The sequence below is a fragment of the Lichtheimia ornata genome, assembly GCF_029851405.1.
Source record: "Lichtheimia ornata isolate CBS 291.66 chromosome Unknown scaffold00005, whole genome shotgun sequence".
Classification (NCBI taxonomy): Eukaryota; Fungi; Mucoromycota; class Mucoromycetes; order Mucorales; family Lichtheimiaceae; genus Lichtheimia; species Lichtheimia ornata.
Genome location: NW_026695325.1, coordinates 341,755 through 355,939, shown reverse-complemented (window position 1 = coordinate 355,939; position 14,185 = coordinate 341,755). Strand labels below are relative to the sequence as shown.

At 43.4% G+C, this 14,185-nt stretch overlaps 6 protein-coding genes across 6 annotated transcripts; 3 read left to right on the top strand and 3 right to left on the bottom strand.

Annotated features, from left to right (window-relative positions):
* Positions 1–755: 755 nt before the first annotated feature.
* O0I10_001905 (uncharacterized protein) lies at positions 756–1,314 on the bottom strand (the record flags this gene model as incomplete). Its single annotated transcript, XM_058481994.1, has 2 exons — positions 756–1,158; positions 1,217–1,314. The coding sequence occupies 2 exons, from the start codon at positions 1,312–1,314 to the stop codon at positions 756–758; spliced, it is 501 nt and encodes a 166-aa protein (XP_058347125.1).
* Positions 1,315–1,682: 368 nt separating this feature from the next.
* On the top strand, positions 1,683–2,972 carry O0I10_001904 (chaperone DnaJ; the record flags this gene model as incomplete). The annotated part of the gene is made up of 2 exons (XM_058481993.1): positions 1,683–1,793; positions 1,875–2,972. The coding sequence occupies 2 exons, from the start codon at positions 1,683–1,685 to the stop codon at positions 2,970–2,972; spliced, it is 1,209 nt and encodes a 402-aa protein (XP_058347124.1).
* Positions 2,973–4,119: 1,147 nt separating this feature from the next.
* On the top strand, positions 4,120–6,111 carry O0I10_001903 (fumarate hydratase, mitochondrial; the record flags this gene model as incomplete). Its single annotated transcript, XM_058481992.1, has 9 exons — positions 4,120–4,206; positions 4,300–4,379; positions 4,438–4,594; positions 4,647–4,717; positions 4,778–4,897; positions 4,963–5,326; positions 5,387–5,619; positions 5,685–5,890; positions 5,951–6,111. The coding sequence occupies 9 exons, from the start codon at positions 4,120–4,122 to the stop codon at positions 6,109–6,111; spliced, it is 1,479 nt and encodes a 492-aa protein (XP_058347123.1).
* A 1,812-nt stretch (positions 6,112–7,923) lies between these two features.
* Positions 7,924–9,315, bottom strand: O0I10_001902 (uncharacterized protein; the record flags this gene model as incomplete). Its single annotated transcript, XM_058481991.1, has 1 exon — positions 7,924–9,315. One exon carries the CDS (start codon positions 9,313–9,315, stop codon positions 7,924–7,926), a length of 1,392 nt encoding a protein of 463 aa, XP_058347122.1.
* Positions 9,316–10,123: 808 nt separating this feature from the next.
* Positions 10,124–11,515, bottom strand: O0I10_001901 (uncharacterized protein; the record flags this gene model as incomplete). The annotated part of the gene is made up of 1 exon (XM_058481990.1): positions 10,124–11,515. One exon carries the CDS (start codon positions 11,513–11,515, stop codon positions 10,124–10,126), a length of 1,392 nt encoding a protein of 463 aa, XP_058347121.1.
* Positions 11,516–12,377: 862 nt separating this feature from the next.
* O0I10_001900 (uncharacterized protein) lies at positions 12,378–13,866 on the top strand (the record flags this gene model as incomplete). Its single annotated transcript, XM_058481989.1, has 6 exons — positions 12,378–12,590; positions 12,657–12,804; positions 12,864–12,982; positions 13,046–13,207; positions 13,284–13,382; positions 13,447–13,866. The coding sequence occupies 6 exons, from the start codon at positions 12,378–12,380 to the stop codon at positions 13,864–13,866; spliced, it is 1,161 nt and encodes a 386-aa protein (XP_058347120.1).
* Between the last annotated feature and the right edge of the window lie 319 nt (positions 13,867–14,185).

Genomic DNA, 14,185 nt, shown 5'->3' with positions numbered 1-14,185 from the left:
TCGCTCAATTGAGTCTAGATTTTGTTTACTCGACCCGAAAAACTTTTTCTTTCCACATCTGCCGTCTAACCGTGTCCATACCATCCTCGCACTACACGTCATCTCTCACCACGAAATCTACTCGCTTACGCGACCCAACATACTTCTTGGGCCGTTTTCGTTTCTTATGGGTCGGGCTTGGATAGTCATAATAAACTCAGCCCTTCCACACGTGATGCATGATCCTACTTTATTGATGCAATTCCCCCATGTTCTCCACCAAAGACATATGCATACGCGTTGCTCTATTTTTTACTACCCCCATCACTCATTGAAATCATCATCATCACCCAACCTGTATCCGATCGTGTGGACCCATCACCCTTTGATCATGTTTACAGCACCAGTGATGATTCATTCATTTTATCACACACCACAAAATTCGTAGTCGCACTGACAGCTGTAAAAGGAAAAGAGTCAAACATTATGCCAAAATGATGCATACGGGCATTCGTTACATTTCAACCAAAGGACCGAGCTGAGCCTTTTTTAGAAAATCACTTTTTAAAGTGCTTGCATTTGCATCGGTGATGAATGCGAATAGTACCGGTCAATCCTTTTGTAATGGCATAACGCAGCTTTGTTACACAATCTTCCACATTGGTATGATTAACCCTGGTTACCGCATTGGGCAATGTTCTCGAGTGGGAACACGCGTGCATGAGAATGGGCTTTGATGCTTTAATCATCATGAGATGTACATATCACTAATCGATTCAAAAGAGCTTTTCCTTGTGCTGCTGGCATTTGTGGAAGACATTGGAAGCGTGGGTTGTGGGACGATATGGCTTTTGTTGGAGGTTCTTGAGCTTCTCGGTGCGTTCGCTATTTTCGTCATCGATGATGATGGTACCTTCTTCAGCTCCATTTTCATTTTCAGAGGCAGATTCTTCTTCAAGCAAACGTCTTTCTTGCTCTTCCCAATCTTCAGGCTCATGCATAACCCATGACACTCGCAAGTATCTGTTTGAGCCAATTGACCATCCTGGTTCGTGAGCGCCTGCAACATGACTACTTCCACGCACAACGGCCTTGCAAATGCCACCTTGTGTCAAGTATTCTCGTAGTTCCGAATCAAGGATATCGGCCACGCTAGCTTTGCAGTTCATTCCTGGTCCACTTGATGACGAGTATTAAAAGGATGCTGCTTAAGGTAGAAAGCAGAGGTTGTGCTTACTATTGATTGGTTTCAGGATACAAAACAAAGTTAATGTCAAATTCAGGTTTGACAAAATGGCCAAGTTCAAATGAGATATAGCCTGTGTATGTTTCCATAATGCAAAAAAGAAAAGGGAAAAAGGCGTGTGTGAGTGTGTGTGAGAAAAACAAGAGAGCAATATAGGTAGGAATGCTGTCAATGGAGATGATGGCATCATGATTACCACATCATTTCTTTATTCATGGACAATGAAACCTGTCAATCAGCTGGCCATGCAAGTAAGTACCAAGTAAGTAGAATAAGTTGTTGCCCCTTTCAATCGGCCAACCCTGATTTGTCTAAGAGATCGATGACCAATGAGAAAAGTTTTTGCAGAGCTGTGCCTTAGCTGGAGTTGTATTTTAACGGTTTAGTTCCAGTGCATTCTCTCTGGTTCTTTTTTTTTTCTCTCTCCTCCCTTTTCACCTTATAATACTTTACCACCATGGTTCGAGAATCCAAGTACTATGATATTCTTGGCGTTAGCCCTGACGCTTCCGAGAGCGAGTTGAAGAAAGCTTACAGAAAGCTTGCACTCAAGTACCATCCTGACAAGGTAAGGAGTGTGCCTTTGTAATCCATGTGCGTCAATGTGCGACATGCTGACAGATTGGGTGTGTACGTCATGGCCATGTAGAACCCTGAAGCTGGCGACAAGTTCAAGGAAATCTCTCATGCATATGAGATTCTCTCTGATTCTGAAAAGCGACAGATGTACGATCAGTTTGGCGAGGAAGGCTTGAACGGCCAAGGTGGTATGGGCGGTATGGATGCTGAGGATCTATTTTCGCAACTCTTTGGTGGAGGTCTCTTTGGTGGTGGAGGTCGATCCAGCCGTCCTTCAGGTCCTCGTCGTGGTAAAGACATGATGCATCATCTCAAGGTGTCCTTGGAGGATTTATATGCTGGCAAGACATCCAAGCTCGCTTTGCAAAAGAGTGTTCTTTGTTCTCGTTGTGAGGGCCGTGGTGGCAAGGAAGGTGCTGTTCAAACCTGTCGTACTTGTGGTGGTCAAGGTGTTCGTATCATTATGAGACAAATGGGTCCTATGGTTCAACAAATCCAACAACCTTGTGGTGATTGCCGTGGTGAAGGTGAAATCGTCAATGAGAAGGATCGTTGCAAGCACTGCATGGGCAAGAAGGTTATGAGTGAACGCAAGATTCTTGAAGTGTTCATCGACAAGGGTATGCGAGATGGTCAACGTATCACATTCTCTGGTGAAGGTGATCAGGCACCAGGCATCATTCCAGGTGATATCATCATTGCTATCGACGAAAAGCCCCATCCTCGCTTCCAACGTAAGGGTGACGATTTGGTCTATGAAGCAAAGATCGACTTGTTGACTGCTCTCGCTGGTGGTCAATTTGCTATTCCCCACCTTGATGATCGTGTACTTCTTGTCACTGTCCTTCCTGGTGAAGCCATCAAGCCTGACATGGTCAAGGTTATTCCCAACGAGGGCATGCCCACTTATCGCCACCATGACCACGGTCACATGTTTGTCAAATTCAACGTCGAATTCCCTGATCCCAATTGGGCCGATGCCGAAACTATCAGCAAGCTCGATGCCATCTTGCCTGCTCGCAACCCTCTTCCTTCCTTTGATAACAAGCATGTCGATGAAGTTGTCATGGCTGATGCAGATGGCTACCAAACCTCGAGATCACAAGCATACGACGATGAAGATGATGATCCTAGAGGCGGCCCTGGTGTTCAGTGTGCTCAACAGTAAAAATATGAAAACGCACATTCAACATAGAAGAATTCCTTTCTCGTTTTTCTCCCTCTTTTTCGGATTCATCATGTGCATCTTTTTTATGTGGACAATTTCATAATCCTTCCAACCACTTTGTATATCTTTTTTCAGTCATAAAGAATTTGGAAAGCATCAATCTCCTTGATTACCATGGATACATGTGAATGTGTAGAACTACAACATACTATCACGGATGATGACTAATCTATCTCTGCAATTGGTAATCGGTTGGCTTGGATGGTATCAGGGATACAAATGCGTTGCTATGGTAACAAAGCAGCTGCGGCATTGATGATCCATTGCAGAATTGTAACCATTTTACAGCACATTAGCCAAATCTACTTCTTGTCATGTAGGCTACCATTATATGATGGAGTACTGTACCTTAAGCATAAAACAAACTTTGACATTTAAGCAAATGATGTATTGCAAATTGGTTTGGGTTTGGTAAAAAAAAGAGTCGAAGATCGTCAAATTGAACGTGCGCATTAAGTTACCATCATGGCTTTAAATCTTATTTGGTCTTTGGTATGTACTTCTTTATGTCAGTTTCATAGACCGCTAATACGCAATCTGGTTGATTGCATAATGGGATAATGAAAGTATAAACAATGAATTGAATAATGCAACCCCCCCCCTGGATACACAAAAGACCACGCTCAGCTCATACGAAGTGGCATCCATTGATCCATGGGAATAACTTTTTGACTTTACTTCTATGCGTTGGGCAATCGTTATATGTATGTGAAGCGAAAAGGGCCAACTTCTACATCATCTCCAGAAATGATATTTATTATGATTGGGGTATTGGATGGGGTCGTTGTGGGGAGATTACATACTTGTCGGGATGGAATAGGATGCTTTGGGTGGTCCTCCGACAATGGCCATCTCCATTACATCCTCATTCAAATAGAAGATCCTTGATTTTTTCAAGAAGCTGTCGCCTCATCATTCACTGGCACGTGCACATACGGATCGACTCGGATCACAAGGACACCTTGAAAGGGAAGTGCAGGAAGAAAGGGACAATCGGAGTTAAGTTGAATAGCCACCCCTGCTACAAAGCGCCGAAACGTGGTGTTCCTCTTCCCCAGCACTTTTTTTTGTTGACGTCTTGTACAATATGTTGCGCGCTCTTACCGCCTCTCAGCCTTTGAAAGCTGCTGCCACTCGTCAGGCCCGTGCCTTCAGCACCTCATTCATTGCCATGGTGAGCCCTCATTCTTATGCATTACCCTTTCCCCGCTCTTGTATACTTTTGACAGGCCCTGTGTACTCAACGATTGATTGTACTTGCACATAGCAAAAATTCCGTTCTGAACGCGACACTTTTGGTGATCTCCAAGTCCCTGCTGATCGCTACTGGGGTGCTCAGACTCAACGGTAAGATGCATAGAACGTGTTACCGAGATAAGCTTTCTTATCAGTAAAATGGATATAGCTCCCTTCAGAACTTTGACATTGGTGGTCCCCGTGAACGCATGCCTGAGCCCTTGATCCAAGCCTTTGGTGTCCTCAAGAAGGCTGCTGCTCAAGTTAACATGACCTATGGTTTGGATCCTAAGGTTGGCGAAGCCATTCAAAAGGCTGCTGATGAGGTAAACAACGCGTGGATACATGTTGCTATGGTATCTCACACCTTGGAAATAGGTCATTGATGGTACTCTCTTGGACCACTTCCCTCTTGTCGTCTGGCAAACCGGTTCGGGTACTCAATCCAAGTAAGTGTAAGCTATTGGCAATTACAGCACCCTTATTCATGTACCATTGGTATCTTTTAGCATGAACGTTAATGAAGTTATCTCCAACCGTGCCATTGAGCTTTTGGGTGGTGAGCTTGGTAGCAAGAACCCTGTTCATCCCAACGACCACGTTAACATGAGCCAGTCTTCCAACGACACGTAAGTATTTGGATAAGAAAAAAAGAGAAAGGAAATGAAGTACTCATGTATATGCATGTATTAAGCTTCCCTACTGCCATGCACGTGGCTGCTGTCACTGAGATCACCAGCCGTTTGATCCCTGCATTGACCACTTTGCGTGATGCTCTTAAGGCCAAGTCCGATGAATTCAACCACATCATCAAGATTGGTCGTACCCATTTGCAGGATGCCACTCCTTTGACCCTTGGTCAAGAATTCTCTGGCTATGTTCAACAGCTCAACTATGGCTTGGAGCGTGTCGAATCCACTCTTCCTCGTTTGTACAACCTTGCACAAGGTGGTACTGCTGTTGGCACTGGTATCAACACCCGCAAGGGCTTTGATGAGAAGGTTGCCTCTGCTATTGCCACCATCACTGGTTTGCCCTTCAAGACTGCTCCCAACAAGGTATGGATGATGAGAAAGAGGATGGGATACAGTACATAAAACTAATAATGGGTTATGTAGTTTGAAGCTCTTGCTGCTCACGATGCCATTGTCGAAGCCCATGGTGCTTTGAACACTGTTGCTGTTTCCCTTCACAAGATTGCCAACGACATCCGTTTCCTTGGATCTGGTCCTCGTTGCGGTCTTGGTGAACTCGCCCTTCCTGAAAACGAACCTGGTTCCTCCATCATGCCTGGCAAGGTCAACCCCACTCAATGTGAAGCTATGACCATGGTTTGTGCTCAAGTTATTGGGTATGTATATTCTTCAATCTACATTTGTATATGCATCAGAGATCTAACATGATGTTTTTATATAGCAACCAAACCGCTGTCAGCTTTGCTGGTGCCAACGGTCACTTTGAATTGAACGTTTTCAAGCCCGTCATGATCCGCAACTTGCTTCAATCAGTGCGTCTCTTGGCTGATGCTTCCAACTCCTTCACCAAGAACTGCGTTGTTGGTATCAAGGCTAACGAAGAAAAGATCAACAGCATCATGAACGAGTCTCTCATGTTGGTCACTGGTAAGTCCCTTTTATTGTGAGTGATGTTGGATAGATAGTTGACATGATGGTATTGCATAGCTCTTAACCCCCACATTGGTTACGACAATGCTGCCAAGTGCGCCAAGAAGGCTCACAAGGAAGGTACCACTCTCAAGGAAGCTGCCATCTCTCTTGGTGTCTTGACTGAGGAGCAATTCAAGCAATGGGTCCGCCCCGAGGAGATGATTGGTCCCAAATAAATATGAGGATTGGTTTTGATGGTCTGATAGAAAAATAAAACTTGCTTGAAAAAAGGATTCTTAGCTATGAATACAATAATATTATAAGGCATTGCTGCTTCGATCGTAAACTTTTTATTTCTCGTTGAATGGATTAACATTACCTATGGAGTAGTACCCTATAATAAACATACACGTTTACGCAACCATTTTACAATCTCGTAGTATTCATCTTCTTTATATGAATCTGCAGACCTCTATCATCCATATCCACAACAATAAAAGCCTTCTTCTTTAATACATAAGCTGCCCTAGAACAATGGTCGGGGCAGCGAACACATGAGTTCATTTACATGAGAAAAACCATTTTGCAAAATGATTTGTAAACTGCCAGCTAGCAGCCACTTCCTCCCCTTCACCTTTGTTGCTCAATCCAATGCATACGAACGATTGTCTTGCTCCAGCCCATCATCTCCATCCTTCAACTTTCATGATCCGAGAGGATTTGACTGAAAAATGCTCAAACACAGAAACATCATCCAAAATCAGAAGAATCAAATTGGTAAGTTATTTGTAAACTGCCACTTGATAGCCCATTCCTCCCAATCGTCTTTGTTTCCCAATCCAATGCATGTGAACGATTCTCCTGATCCAGCCCATCATTCCCATCATTTAACCTTCTTGATTCAAGAGGATTTGACTGAAAAACGCTCAAACACAGAAGTATCATATAACTATTATTAATTTCCAGCTCTTCCACTCCCACCTTCTTCCCTCTTTCTCTCATTCTCAACTGTTGCCCCATTCATGCACAACTACCACATGCGAACGATTGTCCTGCTTCAACCCATCATGTCAATTCTACAACTCTCTTGATCCGATTGTCTTTGACTGAATGGCAAGTCCATGGCGTAAACAACACACGCGTTGACACAACCCACGCTTGTGCACGCTCCTCTGCCACAACCAAACGTAACAGCATTCATTCCAGCAATTGCTATTAGCAAGGTCTTTACTCCATGGCCTCAAACAGCATTCTTTACTTGCAACTTGCCTACAGCTTTTCTACGCGAACAGCAGATAGCCATTGTATAGAAGCAGCTTTATTTACGTGTAGCAACGTGCTTCAATATATACAACTTCTTATGGATATGGCTATGGATATGGATATTGGTTTGGTACATGGGATGGAAGGAATGGGTATAGGAAACTTGTGAGGAAAGAGCCTGTGCTTATGTGTTCATGCATGATGCTGTCATCCGAATGATTGGGTGCATCCAATATTATGATCGCCACCAACATGTTTTGTGCAACCAGTACACCCATCATCATACAAGTCCATGTTTTGACACGCCTCCACCTCTACACAACGCGCGCCCAAAGGATAGAAACATTCAATATCGAAGTATCTCTCCCATTGGATCAATTCGGTGTGCCTCTCAGCCTATCTTGGGAATGATGTTGAGTTAAAGGAACACTTCAGTGAATGCGATATCTCGTTTCTAAAGACTTTCCTTTTGGATCTCGCCGTGTATATACACTTGTTGCATTGCATTACAGAGAGGCTATGATATGGCAAATGTAAGATTGTTAGGAATACATTTACTTGTAAACGCTGTGGTAAAGGAGAAAGGGTCTGAAATAATTCATTGTGTTTGAACAAAGGCTGTGCTGTATTCGATAGTATAACCCACTTCCCTTTTTATACGTTGATTGTATAGTTCTTGTCAATAAAGTTGTGACACATGATCCTTTTCTTTTTGTGATTTAGTTCTTGTAAGATAGTTACTTTATTAATAATAATATAGAGTGGGAGATGATGATGGTTCATTATTATTGATCTATGCATTGAATAAGGTATTTAGCTATCAAAGAGCCATATCGATCGGCTTTTGAAATATCCAAGGTGTTGCGTTGCCATGAGATACAAGCTTGCATAGCAGTTGCTGTACTAATGGTGTTGACAGCCAATGCAATAGTGTACATATGTGTGCTTTGATTGAAGAAGATTTCTTGAAGCTGCCATTCGGTGGTTGTTACGTTTTTTGTAGATATGAGACCCAAATCAGATACACCAATACCACCTGCTCGCCCCATAGGATACTTTTCCCAATTGGAATACCAGTAGTCGTTAAAATCTTCAGGGTAGTTTTTGAGAGGACCAAGGACTTTGTCAGCAAATGCAGCTGCATCAGCCTTTTGCTCGCGTACACGTGCTTGGTATTCGATTGCAAGCTCCCAAAAAGATTTGCCATTTGAAAATCCAGGTCGCCAGAAACGGAAAAAGACACCGAAAAAGTTGCCCATTTCATCTTCAGGTACAGGTGGATCACAAAGAGGTCGTGTGTTTACAGGTGTCATTGTGCGCACAACTCGATCCGGATACAACTCAGCAAATGCAAGAGCACAAGCAACCATCAATGCTGCATGCGGAGTGACCCCATGTTGCTTACAAGTCTTTACAATCTTGGGCCAATGTTCACCATCCACAACGATTGTGCGTACAGCTGTGTCATGTTTTTGGGTATTCTTGTCACGGATGGCTTCATAGTCTCCTTGCCACATGGCTAACTCGTCTTCCTTGGTACCTGGTGGTTTGATCTCATCAGGCATCACTGGGTTGCGGTGTTCTTGTGGAGGTTTAATTGTGTGGGGCTCCACAATATCAATTTTGTACTCATTGCCATCAACCACTTCACCATCCTTGAGCTGCTCCAATAACTCTTTCCAGAATAATGACATGGTCTTGCCATCACCGATCACGTGGTGTAGGGTAAAAGAGATGACACACTCGTGGGAACGTTCGGGGTGTGTATCAATGCGCAGGCTCCATAAAGGGGTAGTTTGAATGTTGGTGTCAAATTCCTTGTCAACCTCGGTAGAGATAATGTCATTGATAACAGCTTGTTCCCAAAACTTGATGTTGGAATTCACATGCACAATATCAGCAAGGTTGAAGGATGATAAAGTGGCAAATCGAGCGTTTGGCTTATCAGCATCGAGCACAATCATAGTGAGCTGGGGATGCTTTTGAACAAGACGGGATACAGCGGGATACAGTCGATCCAGGTAAAACTTTTTGATAGCTTGCTTATCATCACCACAAGGTGCAGGGCTGTTGTGTCGCAACGAGGCGGCTGCTGTCACTGAGCCATAGCATTTTGTAAGAAGCTTGGCGATTTGGTACTTTTCCAAAAGGCCTAGGGGACGTTGCTCGGTGATCATCAAAGGAACGAAAGAAAACGATAATGGGTTCCTTTGTTCAAGTGATAGTTTCATTTATGAGTCACGTTTAGAGGACAGCTATTACTCAGCAAAACCATTTTCACCATTTCGATGCTAATTATGGTAGCTCCTCCCTGCCCCTTGAGTCATTTACCCGAAGTACTCATTAACAATTATCCGCATCTGTTAAATCCTTGATCAAATCAGGACGCGATCACTTTATGTATATGCTTAACATGTATCATGCCATATTCTTTAGTGAACGACCACCAGAAAACGTCCATCTGCATGAATCAATACAAGGTAAGGTGCGTCTAGCTATGCTTTAGGCGCATGTACACGCTGTGAAAGTACAGATCAGCGGCTCTTGGTGAAGAATTCTATACCTTGTGGGTCATGCATGATTGAAAAAGCATGCTATCCACTTTTCAACTGCGCCCCTATAAAGAAGTCTATTGTATATCCCCATGTGAGATCTACGGCAATAACCAAATCATAAAGGGAAAAAAAGACGCTTGATATTATATGGGAGTATGTAGCCAGTGGCGTAGCGCACTTCAATGAGATTGGAGAATGAGTGAAACATGATTTGCATAAGAATCGGAGTGCTACCAATGGCTATGTCGCATATAAAGGCGATGGTTTGATTGTCTGAGGAGGTGATTGGTGCTAAAGAGATATGGGCAATGACCATATTAATCATTCATTATAGCAACATGAAACGGTAAATGCTGTTTGAAAAAGGATGGTTTTATTATGGATGAGTATGCATGAATACAGAATCACAATGATGGGTCGGCGGTTGATTTTATTGATCTATGCATTGAATAAGGTATTTAGCTATCAAAGAGCCATATCGATCGGCTTTTGAAATATCCAAGGTGTTGCGTTGCCATGCGACGCAAGCTTGCATAGCAGTTGATGTGCTAATGGTGTTAATAGTGAGCGCAAGCGTATACATGTGGCTACTTTGATTGAAGAAGATTTCTTGAAGCTGCCACTCTGTGCTTGTCACGCGTTTGGTAGTTATGAGCCCCAAGTCAGAGACACAAATACCGCCTGCTCGCCCCATAGGATACTTTTCCCAATTGGAATACCAGTAATTGATGAAGTCTTCAGGGAAGTTTTTGAGATGGCCAAAGAAATGATTAGCAAACCCAGCTGCAAAGGCTTTTCCTTCACGCACACGTGCTTGGTATTCGATTGCAAGCTCCCAAAAAGATTTGCCATTTGAAAATCCAGGTCGCCAGAAACGGAAAAAGTTGCCGAAAAAGTTGCCCATTTCATCTTCAGGTACAGGTGGATCACAAAGAGGCCGCGTGTTTACAGGTGTCATTGTGCGCACAACTCGATCCGGATACAACTCAGCAAATGCAAGAGCACAAGCAACCATCAATGCTGCATGCGGAGTGACCCCATGTTGTTTGCATTTCTTTACAATCTTGGGCCAATGTTCACCATCCACAACGACCGTGCGTACAGCTGTGTCATGTTTTTGGGCGGTCTTGTCACGGATGGCTTCATAGTCTCCTTGCCACATGGCTAACTCGTCCTCCTTGGTACCTGGTAGCTTGATCTCATTAGGCATCACTGGGTTGCGGTGTTCTTGTGGAGGCTTAATAACATGGAGCTCCATGATATCAATTTGGTACCCATTGCTGCTATCGACCATTTCACCATCCTTGAGCTGCTCCAATAACTCTTTCCAGAATAGCATGATGCTCTTGCCATCACCAATCACGTGGTGTAAGGTAAAAGAGATGGCACATTCGTGGGGACGTTCGGGGTGTGTATCAATGCCCAGGCTCCATAAAGGACCATTTTGAAAGGTGGTACCAAATTCTTTATCAACCTCGGTGGATATAATGTCATCGATCACAGCTTGTTCCCAAAACTTGACATTGGAATTCACATTCACCATAGCTGCAAGATTGAAGGATGATAAAGTGGCAAATCGAGCGGTTGGCTTATCAGCATCGAGTACAATCATAGTGAGCTGTGGATGTTTTTGAACAAGGCGGGATACAGCGGGGTATAGCCTATTCAGATAAAACGTCTTGATAGCTTCCTTGTCAGTGGCCGGTGCAGGGCTGTTGTGTCTTAACAAGGCTGTGCCTGTCACTGATCCATAGCATTTGGTAATAAGCTTGGAGATCTGGTATTTTTCCAAAAGGCCAAGGGGACGTTGTTCAGTGATCATAATGAAACAAGACAAATGCTATGGTTCATTTTCGCTCAAGGGATGGCTTTCTTTTATATGAATCACTGATGATGACAGCTAGTATCTAGCACAGCCTTCCTCCTCCTCAATGCCAATGCTAATTATGGTAGTTTTCCTTGGGATAAGCCTGTTTTCTGAGTCATCTTCCCGGTACACTCAACATCGATTATCCGCATCCACTATACAATATGAGCTACTGTAAATAAACTTTCTACCATTGTATTTGTCATCATGTCATTTTCAACGTATGTATACATAATAGGGATCAAACGTTGTTAGTAGTGAGCAATTACATAGTAATCATTTATCAGCATGAATGGGAATTTGACAATGTCTCCGATATTGTTGCGCACGGATCAATGCATGTGGAATAGACAAACGATTGAAAGCATAGCTCAGTGATTAATAATGATGTATCCACTCTAAGAGCAAGATACATGATGAGAAAAAATTACCCATTTAACAACAATATGACACCCGAAATGAGCTAACAAGGTTACATAAAGGATGATGTAATACGAAGGATAGCTAATGATATCACTCTTTAATGAGATTTGGATAACACAGTGAGACATGTAATATACTGCTGCATGACAAGCATTTCTGCGAGCGCGCGTGTAGTGGGGACCCGGAGTAGTGCACATGGTGTGGGGGGGGTGGATGGTTGTATGGCAACGACCCTTTTTCTCTCTCGTGATACTTTGCTGCTCATCTTGCTTTCCTTTTCCCTCATCGCTCCTTTGTATTCAAGCACGCCTCATTCCAACATACTGTGCTAGTAAGTTGCCAACGACATGGCTCCCTAGTTACATTGGCCTTAACACCTTCGACGTAGTTCTTGATGTTACAATCCAACGGGAGCACAGTGATCACTGTGGTGCTGCAACCACGCCATGTTATGTTTCAGACCAAAACACTCGAGTTGCGAGATAACATGCGTATACGAATCGGTCGACAGACATCATCCAAAACGACACCAGGGCCATTGAACGGGTATTTTGATTCCAAGGTGCTGTCAAGGACACACGCTGAAATATGGTCTGAAGAGGGCAAGGTATAGACCACAAAGTGATAGGAGATATATGTGCGTACGAGGGGTTCTTACGAGGGATCGATGCAGGTATACATCAAGGACGTCAAGTCAAGTAACGGCACCTTTTTAAACGGCCAACGGCTATCAAACGAGAATGAAGAGAGCCCAGCCATGGAGTTAAAGCCGGCCGACCAGGTTGAATTCGGTATAGATATCTCACAAGATGATGGGTCAAGTATGTTAACGTACGTGTGTGTGTGTGGATCAAGCTTTCGCTAATTACAATACAATTAGTCCTCTATCACAAGGTCTCGTGTCAAGTCCATATTATTCCCACATCGCTTTCCCAGGTGGATAGCAATATGCTCAAGGATCTCACTGTTGGTTTTGCAAATGGTAACAGCAATCATAAGGTAAAGAAGAGGTATATGGGAGATATGGATGATGTATGATGTCTCACACCTATGTGAATATAGCTGCATAAGAAATCATCCACATCTTCTTTATCTTCGACATCTTCCAACTCCACTTCATCAACATCTTCACCCACAGCATCAAATGCCAGCGACACAAAGCAACTATCATCATCAGAAAAGTGGTCTGCTCGGAATTGGGAATTGTTGTTGGGAAAGCTACAAGTAGGTCTTTGTGGTAACGGGGTGATTTCGGGAAACGCGCGTGTGTTAATCATATGACATTCATTTATTGTAATAGCAAGAGATTCAGCGCTCCAAAGACGTTGAGCAACAACTATTATCAGCAAAGGAAGCAATTGGAGATGCCGCACTCAAAGATGAGAGATTAACGAAGGCGGTACGTTGGGGGATCATTGTGAAGGAGCGATTGTATAAGGAAGTTATCTGATTGGCATTAATAGGATGCAAGGAATATCGAGATGCAAAGGAAATTGGATGAGGCACATGCACAATTGACGTCTTACGCTGAGAAATGTCGGCATCAAAGTCAAGCAATATCATCAGCATCTCAAGAACTTAGGCGACTTGAAAGCATCATACGCACACTAGAACACAGCAAAGATAAAACAGCTGGCAACACTTTACAGCAGGGAGAGGAAGACAACAACGACAAACGCAATTCACAGGATGTTGAGGAACGCTATTCACGGCTAATCAAGGATTTGACAATGGAAAAGGAGCGGTGTAAGCAATACGAGACCAAATGCATGATGTTGGAGAAGCGGATCAAGCATCTTGAACAAAGCAGGAAACCCTCCCTTTTTGATTTCATGCAGGTAACACACGTTGTGGCATTGGGGGATAACGAGACAATCATTTAACGAATCGCTTTTGCAGACAAAATCCTTTCAATTCTCACTTGCCATCGTTGTGGGAATCATATCCGCGCTTCTTTACGTACTTATTGCCCTATGAGAACAAGGACTAGATAGCCGCTTATACCCCCATTTACTTCACAATATGCGTGTGCGATAATAATGATTTGACCAAGATGTATATATATACTTAATGATCACCTTATTCTTGAATGATGTCACATTGCTCTTTGTTTTGGTATGACATGTAAGCTCCTCCTACTGTACCCACATGAGAAATCATTTTTGGCAGACGACGGAAACACACCCGAAATAAAGGGGAAGA